The 21,337-nt window shown below is 39.4% G+C and overlaps 1 protein-coding gene across 1 annotated transcript in view; it reads right to left on the bottom strand.

The window, feature by feature from the left end:
• The window catches only part of LOC144636909 (uncharacterized), a 264,977-nt gene that overhangs the window by 185,557 nt on the left and 58,083 nt on the right, over positions 1-21,337 (bottom strand). Inside the window, exon 18 of the mRNA XM_078496110.1 lies at positions 5,925-5,940. Within this exon, the coding sequence (XP_078352236.1) occupies positions 5,925-5,940 (16 nt within the window). The remainder of the gene's footprint in view (positions 1-5,924; positions 5,941-21,337) is intronic.

The raw sequence follows: 21,337 nt of genomic DNA, 5'->3' as shown, positions 1-21,337 counted from the left end.
CACACCACACCCCTGAACTTGTTAATGGAACATTTAACAATACCATGGCTTGTTTACACAATGCATGCCTTATACCTCAAGCTGATTGCCTCGACCCAGTCTGTCTGGCTACTGCTCCAAAGAGAAACAAATGTGCAAAGGAAACTCAAAGCAAAACTTCTGTTACAAACCAGACCAAGACTCCTCAAGTTGGTACATCTCAACAAAGTCCATCTTCAGACTGCAACTTTCAAGACTTGAAATCTAGAAATCTAGAAGAATAGATTGGAATATTTAAACCGGAATCGGTCAAAGTTTGCTGAGAGACAGCTACAAGATTACTGGTTAAATCTGTAAAGCAAGTTTAACAGCTCAAATCAAGATCTTTCTGCATTTAAGAACATTCCAAAGGAACACTTGCAATGGGTTAAACAAATAGCAAAGCGCTCAGCTGTTATTGACGGTTTGTTAATGTATCGAGATGAACTTATGGAGGACCCAAATCACTATCGTATTATGGTTCCCAGTGACATTCAACTTCAACGTCATCTCTTACGTGTATGTCTATCTATCTTTATCATGATTTACCTGTGGGAATGCATCGCGGACGGAAAGCTACTTATGGATCTCTTTCTTATGACTTTTATTGGCGAAATATGACTAAGCATGAGAGGAACTGGATCAGGCTTTGCCCTGCCTGTATCAAAATTAAGTCTATTAATCCCAAACATGGACCAATGCAGATTCGCATATACGACCGTCCCTTCAGCACCATTGGTATAGACTATGTTGGACAATTGCCTTCTACCCCAGCTGGTAACAAATGGATTCTGACTGCTGTTTGTCCCTACTATAATTTCTTGCGGGCAATTCCGGTACCAGATAAACAAGTAACTACTGCAGCACGAGCTCTGTTTAATGATGTTTTCCTGCAATATGGATTTCCAGCAGTCTTACAAAGCGATCAAGGAGAAGAATGGCTTAATGCAGTATTACGCCAGCTAACAAAACTTCTCTCAATTGAACACATTGTCACAACAAGTTACCGTCCACGCTTAAATGGAAGTACAGAACGTGTTCACAGATGGTTGAATGCAACAATAGGAATTTATTGTGAGAAACACCAGGAACGTTGGGAAGAATTTCTGCAGCCAGCTGTATATGCTCACAATGTATCTCCAATTCCTGGTACGGGTGAAATTAGTCCATTCTTCTTGGTATTTGGCCACAACGCACCATCACCTGAAGTCATTTCTCTTGACCTGAAGTCATTTCTCTTGACTCTTAAGAAGCACCTATGCAGAGCAGCTTGTGTCTCGTATGCGTGAAGCACAAAAACAGTTCAAAAGCATTAAAGCGGATATGGCGGATATGAAGAGAATTCAAAAAGAATATTATGATAAATCATCCAGGGAACTTAAAATTGCAGAGGGAAAGCAAGTTTATGTTAGAAGACCACTTCCAAGTTCACAACCAAAAGGGTCAGCCACACGGTTCATTCGTCGATTTGATGGTCCTTACACGGTTATAGGCCATGTCCATGGTCGCCAGGATCTATTGCGACTTCGACACAAATTCACTCAGGATGAGATTAAAACAGTAAACATTGAAAAGATCATTGTTGTGCCAGATGAACTTTCAGAAGAAGTAGATTATGATCTCAAAAATAACGACGAACCACCATCTAACACAGAGACAGTTACTCCTCGGGAATTACCCACGCGAAAGAGTGCAGCGATTGATCCTGATTTGGCAAAGTTAACATTTGCTTTTGGACATTATCTGAACAGTCTACCAGGTGCAAAGGCATATGCATCGGAAGCCTGCAAAGTGGTGTACCAGCAGATTCCAGATGCACAGGAAATTTTGAAACGTTGCGAAAAAATTAAAGGACTGATTTCAAAGTGCCCTTATCTATCCATGTCTGGAGGCTCACATGGAGGAACTTACTTGTTAAAACTTGACAAAGACATGTATGTTTGCATTTTTAGTTTCGGAAAACTAAAATCCCTTTTAAGAAGGGGTGGACTCATGAGGATTATAGACTGTTAAGATTTACTTGTTAGCTTTGTTTCAAATTTATTCATCATGTACTGTACATTGTAAGCTTTTGTCGTAAAGTTACTCCCTTTAAGAAGGGGTTGACTGTAGCGGAATTATGGGACTGATAAACATTGGTCACGTGACATAGCGCATGGAACGAGCAACAGTCGAGCGTACTCGAAGCGTACGAGAGTCTTCCTTCTTCTTCAGTCCTTGTCAGCATTTCCTCGTTTACAGTTAAAGTGTATATAAAGTTGTGTTTACAGTTCATTCTCGTAGTGATTACACTCAATTCCCCCGCAGATCCCTTTACAGATTTTGTTACTAGTCAACTCTTTGGGGCTCCAAAGTTCTCGTGTTCGGATTTTGTTTCGAAACGTGTCTCCGTAAGCGAACATTGCTTTTTTCTACTCCCCTCCACACATCAACTTTTGTTTACTATTGCTTATAATCACGCTCCAAAAAAAAACACCGCGCTACAAAGAAAAAACAGCTTAAAGTTCAAATAACTGTTTGTTCAAATTAAATGACTTGATAAAAAATAGAGTTGACCATTGAATTGTAAGAACGTCAAAGTGACACAAGGGATTAAGACCAAAGGACGTTTAATTTTTTGTCTGTTTTATTTACGTAAGAAGTAATAAACAGCACAGTTTAAAAGAAAACGTCATGTATGTTTATTTGATTTGATTCCTAGTTATTGACAAGTGCAAGGGAAAATATCCATCTTGTGAAGAAAAAGCTGAATGCGACAGTGTGGGGACCTGTTGGTGTGATACAGGGTTTCGTCTTGACAAAAAAAGGCAGAAATGTGAAGGTTGGTATATAGATTTCGACGTACTAAAAGTTTTTTTTACGATGGCTCCCTAACTTAGTGTTAATTAGGGTGGTCCTAGTTATTCATCATCTATACATAACAGATATCTCTGGATATCATGTAGGTTGCGAAAGTTCCCCCGAGCTTTTGCAAAGTCGTGAATAACCACAGTATTTTTTAGCTGGTAAATAGTTTTCAGTGATAAATTGAATAGTAGCTCCCTTGTAAAAATTTTACCGCGATCGCGCCGCGAATCGCGGCGCGTTTTTGGCCGCCGCGATTGGCGCGATCGCGCCGCGATTGAGCTTGGATCGCGCCGCGATCGGCTTGGATCGCGCCGCGATTCGTGCCGCGATTCGCGCCGCGTTTTTGGCCGCCGCGATTGGCGCGATCGCGCCGCGATTGAGCTTGGATCGCGCCGCGATTCGCACCGCGATCGGCTTGGATCGCGCCGCGTTTTTGGCCGCCGCGATTCTCGCATCGCGGCGCGATGGGTCGGGAATCGCGCCGCGATTTGGCTTGAATCGCGCCGCGATCGCGCCTAAATCTATAAATTTTAAAACAATTATCTTGGCGTTTTGCATACCGACAAAACAAACACACAGACTGTATCGAAACAACGTCATTTATTTACAGAAGTTTACAGAAAAAGACTGCCAGTTTCGCTGCCGAGCACAATTAAATTTCGCAAAGCCGGAGAGCGTGATTGAGTCTTTAGTTTACAAGCAAATAAGTGAACAGTTCTTCTGTAAAATGTGAACAACACATACATAACGGCAACTAACCTTTTACTCGTGCTCAAGCGAAAGAAGATGCAATGATGTGATCTACCAAACGAGCGAACTATCTCTTGCATCTGCGAAGTAGCCGAACCGTCGAAGATGCGCTTTCTTTTCCCCGAAGCTTTTTTAAATAATACAACATTTAAGTCCCAAGCATCAACAGGTACAACTTTGCATTGAATGGTCCTTACCGTCAAAATGTTTTCCTCTTTCCATTGTTCGAGTTTTGCATTTTTTTTATATTCACAGTTTAGCTGTAGTTCAGTCAACAAAGTCCATGACGAAGCGACGAAGCGCTAGCTGTTGAAATTATAAACAAGCAGTCGCTCGAATTAACAAAACAAATTCTAGCAGTTTTCACAGAGACGCTTTTCCCTCAAGTTAGGTCGCTTCTAAACTCTTGTTATTAACAGAAGCAGCTAAAAAAGAACACATTTTTCCAGTCCTGATTGTGAAGAGAAAACATACCAACTTTCTCGAAATAAAATTTCTTTTCTGCTTGGGATGGCGTAGCGATTGCGTGTACTCTGCACTACGTGACCTAACTCAGCCAATCGTAACGCTCAGTTCACGACACCTTGCGGCAAAAGGCGGGAAAGGACTTCGATGTGTGTGGTCTACGATCGTGGTCTACGGGAAGGTAAATATAAAGCTCTAAAAAAAGCTCATTCTGACAGCCTCTTCGGAGCCACAATTAAATTAAATGCCATATAGAGGATTTTTCAATGCAAAAAACGCAATTGCAGCGAATTCCTGATTGTATTTGCATTTGAAGAAAATGGCCGACAGAAATTTGTCATTGGATTGCTCAAAGGTATTAAGGCTCCTCAAAGATAAGAAAAGAAAGAAACAAAGTGTTTGAAAAGATTAAAAAACGGACTGTTAAGAAATAAAAATTCTTATCTTTTAATTTATCTTTACTCATTATCACGCGCCGCTTTGTCGCGCAAGTTCGTCTAGACTAAAACTAAATAAAACTTTTCTCGTGGGAATCACGTCCTCACGGCTCACCGTCACGTAATAAAATGTTTTTCGACATTTTAAATCAAACTAGTTTTATAACTACTTTGATTAGTACTTAAAGTTTATTTCATCAATACAAGTCATGATTTGCGTTACGACCACAGCATGATTTGTGAGAGTTTCAAAGCATATTGACTTTCTCCCGGTGATCGAGAAGTGAGTTCTCGCCGGGAACACTTCCCGAGATTTATTCCAGCCCCTCAAATCGCGGTGCGGTGGTAATCAATCGCGCCGCGATCGCACTCATCACGCCGCGATCGAGACTATCGCGGCAATCGCGGCGCGATCGCGACATTCGCGGCGCGATCGCAACTATCGCGGCGCGTTCGCGTTCATTTACAATCGCGTCACGCACGATCGCGTCGCGATGACAACAAATCGCGGTAAAATTTTTACAAGGGAGAAACTTAGCAGAATTTTGGACAATCGGTTGCATAAAAGCTGCAGTTACACCACCCCAGGTACCCAAGAAATACACAAAAATGTTTTCCCTAGATTAAAAATATAATACAAACAGCAATGATAAACATGATAAAAAATCGCATTTTACTAAACTTGACGTTTCGTATTCTAAGCTACATACATTTTCAAAAGTATGACCGTTAAAACTTTTCGGCAACTATTTATATATTAAATAATAAAGATCGTAAATTTTAAGCTCGGTAATAAATAATAAAGATAAGCTGTTCTACATGACACGAGCATGGGACAAAGAAAAATTCTGAGTCCCCGACGGGAATCGAGCCCATGGCCTCCCAGAATACCGGTTGGGCGCTCTAACCAACTGAGCTACGAGAGACTCGTTGTGAGCTGGGCCATTTTACTAGGTTGATATGTGACACGCGTCCGGCATACTGCTAGGATCAGCAATGTCGAATTCATCAAGTTTGTAGTAAATAATAAAGATGGTAAATGGATGGCTTATTATTTATTACCGAGCTTAAAATTTGATGAATTCGACATTGCTGATCCTAGCAGTATGCAGGACGCGTGTCACATATCAACCTAGTAAAATGGCTCAGCTCACAACGAGTCTCTCGTAGCTCAGTTGGTTAGAGCGCCCAACCGGTATTCTGGGAGGCCATGGGTTCGATTCCCGTCGGGGACTCAGAATTTTTCTTTGTCCCATGCTCGTGTCATGTAGAACAGCTTATCTTTATTATTTATTACTGAGCTTAAAATTTACCATCTTTATTATTTACTACAAACTTGATGAATTCGACATTGCTGATCCTAGCAGTATGCAGGACGCGTGCCACATATCAACCTAGTAAAATGGCCCAGCTCACAACGAGTCTCTCGTAGCTCAGTTGGTTAGAGCGCCCAACCGGTATTCTGGGAGGCCATGGGTTCGATTCCCGTCGGGGACTCAGAATTTTTCTTTGTCCCATGCTCGTGTCATGTAGAACAGCTTATCTTTATTATTTATATATTGTAATGAAAGGGGTCTTGAACCAAGACTGAGACGATTGATCTTCAGCAGTAACTTAATAAATGTAGTGACATTTCAGTTAAAAAGCAGCAACCTCTCACTGCCGACATTTGCATTTGAATGAGGGTTGAAGTTCTTGGATAATAAATAGCTGCCTAAACGTTTTAACGGTCATACTTTTGAAAATGTATGTAGCTTAGAATACGAAACGTCAAGTTTAGTAAAATGCGATTTTTTATCATGTTTATCACTGCTGTTTGTATTATATTTTTAATCAAGTTACGATGGCCTAAAACCAAGAGTCTATATGATAAAATTTCCCTAGGTAAAATTAGCTAGGGGTTTTTTATACCTTTCACCAGGGTTGAATGGGATAGAAACGAGGTATGGGACCAAGTAGTGGTGTTCTCAAAACTTGCAACGCGATCAATTTACAATTTAGTCAGCGGATTTTGGACGATGATAAAGCAGGCCATCCTTACGTACGAAATGGAAGCTATAGCAACCACGACTACGATGCCGTGGATTCAGTGATTGTTAAGGGATCACAACCATCTCCACTAAAAATGTAAATGCGCTGTTTTTATCCCAAAATGTCGACATCGTGTAGTTATAAAAATGCTAAAAAGCAAATTATTGTACTTCTTCCCACTGGCCGCCATGTCGTTGTTGTTGTTAAAATTATTTTGGCAAGTTCAGATTGAGAAGATCTGCTAGAAAAAGTAGCCGAACTCTCCCACTGGCCGCCATGTCGTTGTTGTTGTTAAAATTATTTTGGCAAGTTCAGATTGAGAAGATCTGCGCATGCACCATAGAGGCGTCCGCTGACTACCGCCCTGATCATTGCTTTGCAAGTAGTGAGAACATCGCTCAGATTTCATATAAGAGAACGGTATGAGAAGTTGCTTCCCCGGACCCCTGCCTTTCACTTTAAACATTTGCAATAAAATATTCGGAAAACATCATAACCTCAGTCCGTTTAAAAAATTTAGAAAGACAATGACGTTCGACGTAGGCTTGACTTCATTATCAAGTCAAGAAAGTTGTCATTAAAAGGTATAAATACTAAAAGATGACGGAAGAAATTTATTGATAAAAGTTGTGAAATAAAAAATGTTCAGTGACAAACAAAGAGTTGAGCACGTGTGGAGTCCGCCTGATTTTTCAAATTTTGCCGCAGTTTTTTTTTTATAAATAACATCTCGTAAATCAGGCAGTCAAACTTGATAATAAATTGTGGGCGCAGCTCTGAGAGGAGCCCTGAATGAGATGGTGATGTCAGTGTTTAATAAGTCAAAGGAAGTAAACAAACCAGTCAGAAAACTTTTAAGAGCGCATGTTACTTACGGTAAAACATTTTCCGGTAAGAGGCCTTAAATATATTTCGCTCATACTCTTACCATAGGTAGGTCTTCATATGAAATAAATCACAGTATACTTTGTTTGGCTAAATATCGATTTGTTTTCGAGAAAATTGATAATTCTAATATCCAGCAAAATTGACGCTTTCGGAGCTCAAAATTTATGCCAAGTTTGTTAGCTTCGCGTCGAAAAATAAAGCACTCTGGGAGAAAAATACCTATCAAATATCGAAGACTAACATAAAATCGGTACGTCGAAAGCAATTTCTGCCCTTGAAGTCATTTTATTTACAAAATATTCTTAAATTTATTCGACACACTTTTGATTAATTTAAAATAGGTCAAACTTATCGCTTTATCTAAGTATGAGCGAATGGTATTAGCCAGATAAATGATTGTTCTCTTCGATACTAAAAGGATTTCCTTTGGAAATGATTTAGTGCGATGCTTTCAGATCTCAAAGTTGCTTAAAATTCGTTAATTTAACCGACCGTGATCTCATCCACTTTATGTAAACATTCCACGCAAAGGTTAATTTTTCCCATGTGAACTTCAACTGAGTAAAATAAAAACATATACTTGCTTACCTTGGTGTTCGCTGATACATTGTAAATCCTGTTTTCCTCATTTAAGACGAACCCCAAGCCCTCGGCGAAGCTGGTTATCCAATTTTCTTGACGCGCCATTTGTAACTGATTTCCACGTCTTGAAGTGACAGTTCTTTACCATGCATTCTTGAAAACAGTCCAGTCTTAACTAATCAGTGTAAACAGGAATACGAAGTACTTTGCTTTAAATCAACTTAAAGCTTAGCAGCAGTGGTAGATAAATCGATAAGGCCGGGGAATCTTCGATTCGAAAACCGCCATTTGAGATTTGTCGACTCTTTATCCTGCGGCATGCAGATAACTAATTCACACTTGAGTAATTCTTCGATAAGAGAGAGTTAACTCTACAACTGTCTTGCTTTAGCCTAATCAAGAATTTGAATAAGGTTAAGGACTGGATAAAAAAATATGTAACAAAGCGAAGCAACGCAACAGAACAACTTTCGACCCGGAAGTTAAAAGTGTTTTCATGCAACCATCAACAACTCTCTCGAACGTGGCTTAGGCCATCCCAATAAAATGTTTCGTTTCCCATCGCCCCGTCTCTTGTGATGTTGGGTCGGTCGGTCGGGCAAAAAAAAAAAAGAAAGAAAAAAGAATGTTTGAAGGAAGAAAGCCTGGTTACAAAGTCAACGCGAAAACGTGGTCTTTTAGTTCGTTATAAACAAGGACATCGCATCATAACAATAAATTTGTTGTTTTAACAACAATTGACGCACAATCTTGTTTTATTAAAATAAAACAAGCTTGAAAATTAAAGTACTTTTACCGATACTTGCTTCTTTGACTAGTGCATCTGGAAAAATTTTTTTTTTTCTTTTCGAAAAAAATGGGTCGGTCGGGCGATGGGAAACGAAACATTTTATTGAGATGGCCTTACTGAAGTGAAACTTGATTACCAGTTCAGCCCAAAAATTTTTCATTCAGAGCTTATATTAAAATAATAAAAAATAATGCCTCAACCAATATACCAAAAAGTAGGGTGCTTTCTGGTCACGGTGGTTGTCGATTTCATGTGCCGAAAGTTACTCAAGTTTGAATTAATTATCTGCATACCGCAGGACAAAGGGTCGACAAATCTCAAATGGCGGTTTTCGAAACGAAGATTCGCCGGCCACTGCTGCTAGCTTTAAGTTGATTTAAAGCAAAGTACTTCGTATTCCTATTTACACTGATCAGTTAAGACTGGACTTTTTTCAAGAATGCATGGAAAAGAACTGTCACTTCAAGACGTGGAAATCAGTTACAAATGGCGCGTCAAGAAAATTGGATAACCAGCTTCACCGAGGGCTTAGGTTTTGTCGTAAATGAGGAAAACAGGATTTACAATGTATCAGCGAACACCACGGTAAGCAAGTCTATGTTTTTATTTTACTCAGTTGAAGTTCACATGGGGAAATTAGATTAACCTTGCGTGGAATGTTTACATAAAGTTGTAAGATCAACAATGTCACGGTCGGTTAAATTAACGAATTTTAAGCAACTTTGAGATCTGAAAGAATCGCACTAAATCATTTCCCCAGGAAATCCTTTAGTATCGAAAGAACAATCATTTAGCTGTCCAATACCAAATTTTCGGCCATTTATTTCGCTTCGCTCATACTTAAATAAAGTGATAAGTTTGACCTATTTTGAAATAAATCAAAAGTGTGCCGAATAAATTTAATTATATTTTGTAAATAAAAGGACATGAAGAGCAGAAATTGCTTTCGACGTACTAATTTGATGCTATTCTTCGATATTTAATAGGAATTTTTTTTCCAGAGTGCTTTATTTTTCGACGCGAAGCTAACAAACTCGGCAAAAATTTTGAGCTCCGAAAGCGTCAATTTTGCTGGATTTTAGAATTATTTTGTTATAGATACGATTAGTAAATAAATTAATATCATTAAATCAGCCTTCATTATATTTTTATCGTGACAGGCATTTTGACACAAGCGGGCCACCACCACTTTAAAAGGTTTTCGAACAGCCAGCTGTTCATTTTCGGACAATCTTCCAGCCTCGGTCATTATTCTCCAATATACCAGCCACCCGAAGGGGTTTATTTGCTAATTATAATTAATATATAGATTTGGGCACGCCTAAAAGCGGAGCTCCCCATTTATTTAATTTTCACTGGAGCTTACAATGTTTTCATTCTAGTGAATAAGCGGCCAAAGTACTAATGTTTATGGCGGTTTATAGGTTCAAGACAAATTTAAATAGCTCACGGTTAAACCGAATGTCAGCAGTACGACAAAAATAATAATCTTAAAGCGGGGCAAAATCATTACTCATAGCACGAAAAATTACTTTAGAGTACAGTAAATTATCTGCTTTCTAGCAATAGAAAATAGTTTCGCGATCCTGTAAAAGTTTCGCAGCAGTTTAGTAGACTCCACAATTTCTATTACATTGATATAAGATATATTCAACGTGAATCGCTGAGTCTGTCGGATTAGCTCAATCGGTAAGGTGCCAGTCTGCGGATCGGAAGGTCGTGAGATCAAATCCCAGAGGGTCAATTTTTTTTCATTTTTTCTTTCCTTTTTTTTTTACCCCGTAGCAATAAAATGGTTTGTTTATTATATCAACCTGATTTAGCTTTCGATACTCCTTCATGTACGATGCTGGCTTTACAGATAGACACGAAAGTCATCGATCGATTATGGCTCTCAATGTCCACTTTTTTGGCGGTCGATTACTTTCTACACGTAATTTTCAGCCACATTTTGTTTCATTGCTTCTTGTTTTTCTTTTCAAACCTCTTTAAATTTTAAAGGCCGCCTTTATTCGGCCGCCTTTATACGGCCTTCTTGCTTCACTATTTCTACCATCAAACTATGGCGGCCATGTTGCGCGACTCCGTACGTACGACGTACGCGCCCGCGAACCATGCCGCTATCCATGTTGACCATGAAAACTCATTTCGATAGTGTTCCTTCTTTCATGCGTATGGGGCTCTGCTCTGCGGCCCTTCGGGCCGCTGTAGAGCTCCGCTATTATTTAGCTGTGAGGCTGCACGAAAACCTATAAATGCGAAAAGCGAACAATTCTTTTTATGGTGTAACTGATAAAAAACGCTCTATTACTTAAACGTTTAAATACAAACTTTAAAGCTTCACGAAAAGTTCTTCAAGAAAGGCAGCGTGGGCTAAGATGGGAAAAGGAAGCCTTTATGGTTAAGTGGACAATCATAACTTGAGCCTGAGTCGGAGCCAGAGCAAGAGTGAAGGCGAGAGCCACAGCGAGAGTGAGAGTAAGCGTGGGAGTGAGAGTCATTGATTCAAAAAGGGAATCAATGAGTTATATTCTTCAACATGCAATTACACGGCAAATACGCAAGCCTGTAGTTTAGATCTTTTTTTATTTCTTTATACTGATTTCTTTGGCTGTGTATAAAAAACGTTTTGTCTATGTCTAGTCAGATTCAGAGTCAGAGTGAATGTGTAAGTGAGATTCAGCGTGAGAGTCAGAGTCACAGCGAGAGTAAGAGTCAGAGTCAGAGTCAGTGTCAGAGTCAGAGTCAGAGTCAGAGCGACAGTGAAACTCAGAGTCAGAATCAAAGGAGAGTAAGTGTGAGAGTCTGTGTCAGGGCGACAGTGAGAGTCAGAGTCAGTTAGAGGCAGAATGAGCGTAAGAGTCAGAGGCAGAATGAGAGTAAGAGTGAGAATCAGAGTCACAGCGACAGTGAGAGTCAGAGAGAGAGTCATTGGGAGTAAGAGTGGGAGTCAGAGTCAGAGTCAGTGAGACAATGAGAGTCAGAGGCAGAGCGACAGTGAAAATCAGAGTCAGAGTCAGAATGAGAGTAAGAGTCAGAGTCAGAGGCAGAATGAAAGTAAGAATCAGAGGCAGAATGAGAGTAAGAGTGAGAATCAGAGTCAAAGACAGAGGCAGAATGAGAGTAAGAGTCACGGTCAGTCAAAGGCAGAATGAAAGTAAGAGTCACAGTCAAAGGCAGAATGAAAGTAAGAGGAAGAGGAAGAGTGAGAGTAAGAGTCAGAGTCAGAGGCAAAATGAGAGTCAGAGGCAGAGTCAGAATAAAAAAAGGGTCAGAGGCAGAATGAGAGTGAGAATTAGAGTCAGAGGCAGAGGAAGAGTGAGAGTAAGAGTCAGAGTCAGAGTCAGAGTCAGAGTCAGAGTCAGAATGAAAGTAAGAGTTAGAGTCAGAGGCAGAATGAGAGTAAGAGTCAGAGTCAGAGTCAGAATGAAAGTAAGAGTCAGAGTCAGAGGCAGAATGAAAGTAAGAGTCAGAGGCAGAGTTAGAGTCAGAGACAGAGTCAGAGTCAGAGTCAGAGGCAGAATGAGAGTAAGAGTCAGAGTCAGAGTCAGAATGAAAGTAAGAGTCAGAGTCAGAGTCAGAATGAAAGTAAGAGTCAGAGTCAGAGGCAGAATGAAAGTAAGAGTCAGAGGCAGAGTTAGAGTCAGAGACAGAGTCAAAGTCAGAGGAAGAATGAGAGTACCTTATTACATGAAATTTTCGCGACACTTTAATTTCGCGAAATTCGCGATTCTAAATAAATCGCGAAATTAAAGTGACGCGAACAATAGGTGTCGCGAACATAACATGACGCGAATATTAAGTGACTCGCATATGTCAGTAATCAATGTAAATGGATGTTGTCGTCAATTGACTCACTTGTAGACATTCTGAGAACTGCTCTATTGAGATTACGTCCCCTCCTGCGTTTTTGTTAATTTTAACGTTATTGTTCCTTCGATGAAGTCGTTTTATATAATTCAAAGGCCTGTCAGCATATATTGCTAAGAAAATATAAATTGTGTCTCACTCAAAAACGCGAAATTAAAGTGATTCAAAATACAAGATTTTCGTGAAATCGCGAAATTTAAGTGTCGCGAAATATGTGCACCTGAAAATCGCGAAATTAACGTGTCGGGAAAATTTCATGTAATAAGGTAAGCATCACACTTAGAGTCGAAGTGAAAGTCAAAGTGAGAGTAGTCAGAATCAGAGTCAGGATCAGAGTCAAAGTCAGAGTCAGCATCAGAGTTAGAGCTAGAGTCAGTATCAGAGCCAGCGACAGAGACAGAGACAGAGTCAGAGCGAGAGTCAGAGACAGAGTCAGAGTGAAAGTGAGAGTGAGAGTAGTCAGAATCAGAGTCAGGATCAGAGTCAAAGTCAGAGTCAGCATCAGAGTTAGAGCTAGAGTCAGTATCAGAGCCAGCGACAGAGACAGAGACAGAGTCAGAGCGAGAGTCAGAGACAGAGTCAGAGTGAAAGTCAAAGTGAGAGTAGTCAGAATCAGAGTCAGGATCAGAGTCAAAGTCAGAGTCAGCATCAGAGTTAGAGCTAGAGTCAGTATCAGAGCCAGCGACAGAGACAGAGACAGAGTCAGAGCGAGAGTCAGAGACAGAGTCAGAGTCAGCATAAGAGTCAGAGACAGAGACAGAGTCAGAGCGAGAGTCAGAGTCAGAGTCAGCATCAGAGTCAGAGACAGAGACAGAGTCAGAGCGAGAGTCAAAGTCAGAGGCAGAGTCAGAGGCAGAATGAGAGTAATATTGAGAGTCAGAGTCAGAGCGACAGTGAGTGTTAGTCAGAGGAAGAGACAAATTAAGAGTAAGAGTGGGAGTGGGAATCAGAGTCAGCACGAAAGTAAGAGTCAGAATCACTTTGAGAGTCAGAGTCAGAGGAAGGGTCAGGGCGAGAGTCAGAGTCAGATTCAGAGACAGAGTCAGAGGCACTGTCAGAGTCAGTGTCAGAGTCAGAGTCAGGGTCTCTGTCAGAGCGAAAGTGAGAGTCAGAGTCAGAGCGACATTAAGAGTCAGAGTCAGTATCAGTGTCAGAGTCAGAGTCAGTGTCAGAGCATGAATGAATGAATGAAATACTTTATTATAGTGTCAAGGTATTTGGCTTTAAAAAACTAATTGGGGACACTATTTACATTAAAATCTACTAAGCTACATAAAGTTAAAAATATTTACACTTAAATTCTAAGAAAAAGAACCGTACTACATAGATGAATAGATAAATGAATGAATAAATAAATAAGACAGTGAGAGTCAGACTTAGAGGCGGAATAAGAGTAAGAGTGAGAGTCAGGGTCAGACTGAGAGTTGAGGGAGGATCAGAGTCAGAGTCAAAGTCAGAGCGTGAGTGATTTGTTGTTGCCTTCTTACTGCCCCTGCAGGGGGCAATAAGAAGGGACAACAACAGGGAGCGGGCATATAAGAATGCCTCTTCGTGTTTCGGCCCGGAGGCCAAAACACGAGGAGGTATTCGTATAGTCCCGTGTATATGGTATACAGAAAATTCTCGATTTTGATCAAAGTGGGGGCAGCTAATAGCTCTTATAGCGGTTTCAGAGCCATCTTAAATTGTCAATTTTTTAGGGTGGCTCTGAAACCGCCTCGTAGAAATTTTTTTAACATTACAAAAAGTTGTATCTTAACATGCTGATCAATGTTCAATAATAAAAAATGGGGGCCACAGAGTTCGTTTTTGAGTTATAAGCACTTAAAGCCAAAATTAAAGGTGTTTTTAGCAGGTCATACTGTTGCTATAGTAACCAGTAACGTCATGAAAATAATCACAACATATTCACCAATCATTGGGCATTAATTTCATACCGTTATTGAGGCATCAACTGATAAAAATTTGTAGTAATGACCCGTCAAAGTGTAAGAGCTGGAAAGTTCTGGAAACCGTTACCAGCCACCTTAACAAGAAAATTTAAGATCACTTCAACAAAGAGAGTAAGAAGCTCAAAGAGGTCCAATGACTCAGAATACGGACGGTTAATAAAATTCAGCTAAAGAGTCCACATTTGCTTTATTAAATTTACAGCAGGGTTGAAAGGGTTAGTCAGACGCGGGGGCCATTGTTGGAAAGAACTATTCCAAGTTTTACACTTCAGGGGTGGATCCAGGATTTTTGATGCGTGATTTGCACCAACTGATCTAAGGAGGAGGGGGGGGGGGGGGGAGACAAGAAAATTTGAAATTTAGTGTCCTCAGATTTCAATTTTGCTATTTATTTCTGAGTACTTTAAGCCATACAGACACATTAACAGCACCCCCACAGAAAACATGATTCTGTTCTTAACCCTTTACAGCCCAAATTAATTGGAATTCAATTTAGTACTAAATCTGAGGTCCCCAAAAATATAAAATATGTCACGCATATGTCACAACAGAAATATGTCACGCATATGCTACAACTCAGTAAAGCCTTGCGTAAATATTTAACTTGTTTCCTATACGTAAATCCATTAAAATAACCCGTAAAATGATTTGTACGGTTTACACTATGTATAAATAAATTCTCATTTGTAAAACTCCCTGAAGAAGTCCGCGACAGTCTGACGACACGCGTAAGAGAATAAATCAGTTGTTCAAATACCGTTCGCAAAGTGCTGTTCACTAGTTTAGTTTCCAAAAAAAATATCTTCTAAAGTCGATACTGGAGGAAGCCACATGAAGAACGGGGCTGGTAAAATTATAGTTGCTCCGGGCCAAAAAGAAAATTCGCCATTGCAATCACACAGAATCACTGCTAAATTACGGTATGCAACTAATATTTACCGCTGGCGGGCTTCGAAAATGTCAGACTGTGGATATAATACTTCTACAATTTGTCTGAGAAGTTTATTCGTATTTCGCCCGCAATGACCTCAAAAGATACATACGGTAAACATAATGATATTTAGAGTATGCTAGCCAGGGAAATCTTGCTAGCCAACCCCACACAAAATGGCGCTTAGAATTGGAACTTTCCACTGACACTGGGAACTGAAACAACTCACCTGGTTTCCAAAGATTCTCTCTTAACCTGAACTTGTCCTGGTTGGAATATGTTCTCGTTTCTTTGAAAACCAAGCCGATATCGTTCACAGAGCAGTCCTCCTTACGGCAAACTGGATCGCCTCGAGCCATAGATTTAAGTATTTAAACGTGTTTGTAAATTGAAATTCCCTCTTCCTTCGTAGCAAGTTTTGAACACTGTGCTAATCAGAATACGAACAAACGAAGGACTTTCGGGGAGAGGCTTCCCTTTATATACGATTGTCACTAGTTTGCACAGTAGTTCGCGGCCTGGATAGCCAATCAAAACCGCGTTTGAGTGATTCAAAAGACAATGTGAGTGTTTCTGGCCAATCGGAGAGGGTTTTGAGTGATTCGTGAAAAGATCAATATACCACCCACTCCCACCCACTGCGTACAATTTTTTTCCAGTCGTGCCTACGAATTTTTTCGCGTTGATCTGAAGTATCGACAGAAGACGAAAGCGCGCGAACGGAGACTCTTCGAATTCGCTCGGGAAGGGCTGGATTTGCTGTGTATTGTTCGACGAAATAACAACATACGACGCTTTTTTCTTTGTTTTATTTTATAATCAACAATTAAACAAGAAGGATAAATTAATTTATTTCAACTAAATAAAGAACCTAAGAAATAAAAAAAAACGCAAATATTTGGAAACATTTGAGTGATTTGTGCAAATCACTTGAACTAGTCTGGATCCACCCCTGGACTTACAACATTTCCTGCATTTTCTTGAACAGATATCAATGAATGTGAACAAAACATTTGTGGAATATATGCTAGCTGTACAAACACGAATGGCTCCTACAATTGCCAATGCATAGTTGGATATTATTGGACAAAATACAACTGCGGTGATATTGACGAATGCGAGACTGGCGCCCACAGTTGTAATAATACCACGTCGAAATGTATAAACACACAAGGAAGCTATTACTGCAGGTCTCTAAAAGGTTTTCAGCAAATAATTGATGATTGTTTTGGTAAGTGTGCAACGTTTAATTAACAAACTTCCTTTAATTGCACATTTCAGATACAGCTATATAATAACTATGCAGCATCATGGTCGCAATGCGAGTGGAGCGCTACAAAAGCCAGTGTCATCGGACCTCAATGCATACGCTAACGAATGGCCATAATTATAATTTGTCACTGCCTTCAGTAGTTATTAGTAATGAAGTGCCTATAGTAAATCAGTGTTGCAGGCCGGCCGCGCACATCTTGAGTATACGCATACCTAAAAAAAGCTGACAAAGTCCAAGAACAGGGCCTATAAGCAGCCATATAACGCCAACGAAGATTTGCACAAGCGAAATTTGATTATAACAAATTCTATCCCTAGAGTGAAATTACTTTCTTTTATTTAAGTCATGGGGTGCCAAAGAGATCAGCTGAGCACAAGCCTATTTCGTAATTAAAAGCCTATCGATCACATCCGAGTTGCTTGGGGCATACACCTGGTTGAAATATTGAAATGAAAAATAATCTAAGGCCTGTGGAATTTTGTCGAAATGTACTGCTTATTCACAATATTTTCTGTGTGTGCATAGCAGACTTGTGATTACGACTCCTAACTCGAAAACCAGAAGTTAAATTGATTCTACGCTTTGTAAACAACATTTCTTGCAAGAAAACAAGTAAATCACATTTTTAGAAATACAAGGAAGTCTAAAATGAATGGTGATTTTTTTGTCCCTATTGAAACTTAAAAAGGTTGTGGAATCACGAAAAAAATTCAACAAAGGTGGCATTCTATTTTTTTCGCTTTTTAAACAGCCAATGCTTTTTTGAATTGTTTGTCCTCTTACACTTTTGAAAGTATTTCTCTTGATATCTTCAATGTTGCGTTCCCTTTCTTCTTTCTGACCTTTGTTAGTTTCTCAAAAGGAACCATGAACCATTTGTCAACCTGAGTCTAGTAGCGTTGCACCTTTTCCTTCTCGCTGTCATTTGTCATATAGGTTAATGAAGTTTGCACTTAGAAGTTTCTTAGTTTACACATGGAGCATTTCAGCTTATTCCATTTTATGAGGTCAGGGTCTCTATATTAAAATGTCGGGAAGCGATTCTCGAGACAACAAAATTACCTGTTTGTGTACAGCTACAGATAAAGGTTGATAAGTTAGTTTTTGATCTTATACCATACTTTTGCAGACATAAATGAATGTGAGCAAAAAGACCTCTGTGGTGATAATAAAACAGCTTGTGAGAACACATTTGGTTCTTACACATGCACGTGCAAAGATGCTGGGTATCGCTGGGCAAGTAAGGGATGTGAAGACATTAACGAATGCAAGAATGGAGCTCACAAATGTGATCTGGCTACTTCGAAATGCAAAAACAAAAACGGGGGCTATGACTGTGTGTGCCTTAAAGGTTACAAGAAGAAAAAGGATAAATGTGTTGGTAAGTGTCTTCAAAGGTTTCTTTTCTTCTTTTTATCATCATCATCATCATCATCATCATCATCATCATCATCGTCAACATCAATCATTTTCCTTTAATAAAAGTGAGGGAGGAAGGTAAAGTTTTTTCAGATATTACTTTACTTTTAGTATCGATGAATGCAACACTTGTGCTCACGAGTGCAATAAAACAATCTCAAAATGTCAAAACACAATTGGAGGCCACATCTGCGCGTCTCGAACGGGTTTCAACAAGACTGAAGATAAATGTGTCGGTCAGTAAATAACATGTTATTAATTTTCGTTCAGAGAGCTTAAGGTAACCTTGTAGCCTGTGGTGTAATTTAAAATCACTGAATTCAGTTTGAGATGTTTTAGTAGGGTGGCTGCTTTACGTCACTTTATATGTAATTTCTTTTAAAACGTAATCACCATGCAAGGGTATATCGATACACACTGTAAAGTAACTTTAGCTTCTCAGAGAAAGAAAAAGGTGTGGAAAAGGGACTGAATAAAATTGCACTTTTTTACGGCAATAATGAAGTTTTTATTGACATCTACAATTGTCGACAGTCTAGTAGTGTTGCACCTTTTCGAGAAAGGTTAGTGTTAATTATGTCACGCTTAATTTAACGCTGAAATTATTTTTTTTTCATACATGTCGTAACGTTTACACATTGAGAATGTCAGTTAATTCATCTATTGGGATGGCGCTTTTACTTTGTAATTGAGTTTTTTGTTTTGGGAGAGAAATGGTGGGAAGCAATTTCAGGAAAACAAAACTACGTGCTGTCTTTTATGAGTGTTTTTATTTTTTTATCACATGACCTGTACAGTGTTCAGTCATAGAAAAAAGGTTGATCAGTTAATTGTTCAGCTTATATTATACTTTTTTGCTTGAGCAGATTCAAAGGTTTCTTGTTTTTTTTTTTCTTTAAGGAGGAAGGTAAAATTTTTTCTCGTAAACGACTTTACTTTCAGTGGAGCACGTACCCCGAAGCTTGAATCTACGTAACCGCAGTTTAGTTTTTTTAGCGGTTACAAATTTAAGCGATTTTTTCAGAGCAAAATTTAGCAAATGTTTTATTAAGCGAGTTTCCGAAAAAAAAATGAAAAGTATATAGTTTTTAATGAACAAATAGCTAAGAGAGAAATAAAGGTTTAGTAAAAGAACAAACCCACTTTAAATTTAACGAACATTTGTATTGCCAGAAAGAACAAAGTTACCGGCATCTTGTTTAAAAGAATATTTTAAGTCGACTATGCCTAATTTTGTTTCCCTTTGAGGTGGAGCCAGAATACTTAAATTTGATTCAACCAAGCTTACAAGACTAATTAGTGAGGTTCTGCCGTTGTCAAATGTCTCTAATATAAACACTGTCGAGACTGGTACCAACTGTCGGAGGAAAAAAGTGCCCATTTTATAAGGAGATTAGTAACAGTAAAATGAACGAATGGAATACGACAGGGAAGGGAGTAACACCAGGTGTCCGCCTAATAGAAGTGTCCGACTTTTACAGGTTTCCATTAAGAGGGAGTCGGTAAAGAATTTAAGATCAAAAATATATTCTTCTATATAAATGACGGTGGCCGTTGCTGAAGCAGGCACCTTGTGTTGGTCCCCTCACTATCCAATCTCATTATAAGAATAGATGGAAACATCTCTAAGACGGACAGTTGTTGCCGGTCCCGATGGGGTCCGTTTCAGAGAGAGTTGACCGTATTTGCGAATTTCTAGCAGCGAAATTTGCAACAGTCCACCGGAAATAGACCAATAGTGTTTGTGTTTGTAAATCATGGACAATATTAAAGGCCGGGCAGGTTCTGCTGCCAAATCTTCACAAATGAAAAATAATTACCTTTCCTTACCCCCTTCCCCCCACCCCCCGCCAATTGCACTTTGGTTTTGTAATGCCGTATCCTCCTCCTGTTCTTACAATATAGATCTGGATGAGTGCAAGGTCAGAAAACATAACTGCTCCAAACAAAGTTACTGTCGCAACACACCTGGCAGTTTTAAATGTGTGTGTCCAAAAGGGTACAAGCTTAAGCGCGATGGCGTCACGTGCTTGTTGAAGAACATTCCAAGAGGTGCTCCACAAACTGGAATCATTGTCGTGTGCATTGTCGTTCCTGTTGCGTTGCTTGTCTTGTCCGTTTTCATTGCTGTTATGATGAGGAGAAAAAAGGAGATGAAACAGGAACATAATGGTAGGTGAATATTTTAACAGTGCAATTTAATTACAATTTATCATTTGATGCAATTTTTTCTTTCTTTTCATTGGCCGAGAGCCCGCCACGTGATCTGCAAATAACTGCCTACAAATAATGGTCTGCTCGTGCACATTAGCGTCTGACAGTGATTTTGGTACAAATAATATTCTGCTCATGAGTAGTTGTGTTCATTTCCGAGAAAAAATGGCAGCTAGTTTTCCAGAGATAAAGAAGAGCGGTTGGATTTTTCTGCTAGGCGAAGCTACAAAGAAGGCAATGGAATCTCCTTTTATTGTATTTTGGCAATATCTGAAAGAAAAACAAATTGGATGAAGACCAGCTCGTATTATCGAAGGCGAAGTTACGCTTTTGTCTGTAAGAAATAGTGCGATTTCCACGCAGTTCCCGAAGATACTTTGTGCGAAACAAATTTAGTGATCGAATGATAAAACAATTATTGAACTCGGTTCTCGCACAATATCGTCAAATAATTGATCCGCTCGCCACTGACAAATCACTATATTTTGCTCAACCTCGTCCAATAACTGTTAATTATTTGCATGGGTTATCATGTTACCCGGCCCCTCCCTACTTAAATCAGTTATTTACTACGAGTTTAGACTCATAGCTTTCTTACTGACAAATGTCAATCTGCTCTGGCGCAACAATCTTTTGTGGTCTGCGGAGATACTATCGGGAATTCTCTTTCAGAAGAGTAAAGGAACTGTGCATCTATAGTGTCTTTTCTAGACTCATTTGCACCGTTTTCATTGTTCTTTAACATTGAATTGTAGTTATAAGAATGTTGAACGAAGAGAACGAACCCTATGGGCAATCTAATAAACTCTACTCTATTCTATTCTCTTCTCTCCTCTTCTCTTCTCTTCTCTTCTCTTCTCTTCTCTTTTC

This window comes from Oculina patagonica, chromosome 13, assembly GCF_052425735.1.
Source record: "Oculina patagonica isolate OP01 chromosome 13, crgOcupat, whole genome shotgun sequence".
Taxonomy (NCBI): Eukaryota; Metazoa; Cnidaria; class Anthozoa; order Scleractinia; family Oculinidae; genus Oculina; species Oculina patagonica.
Note: the sequence above shows the minus strand (reverse complement) of the source record. Positions and strands in the feature narration are given on the sequence as shown.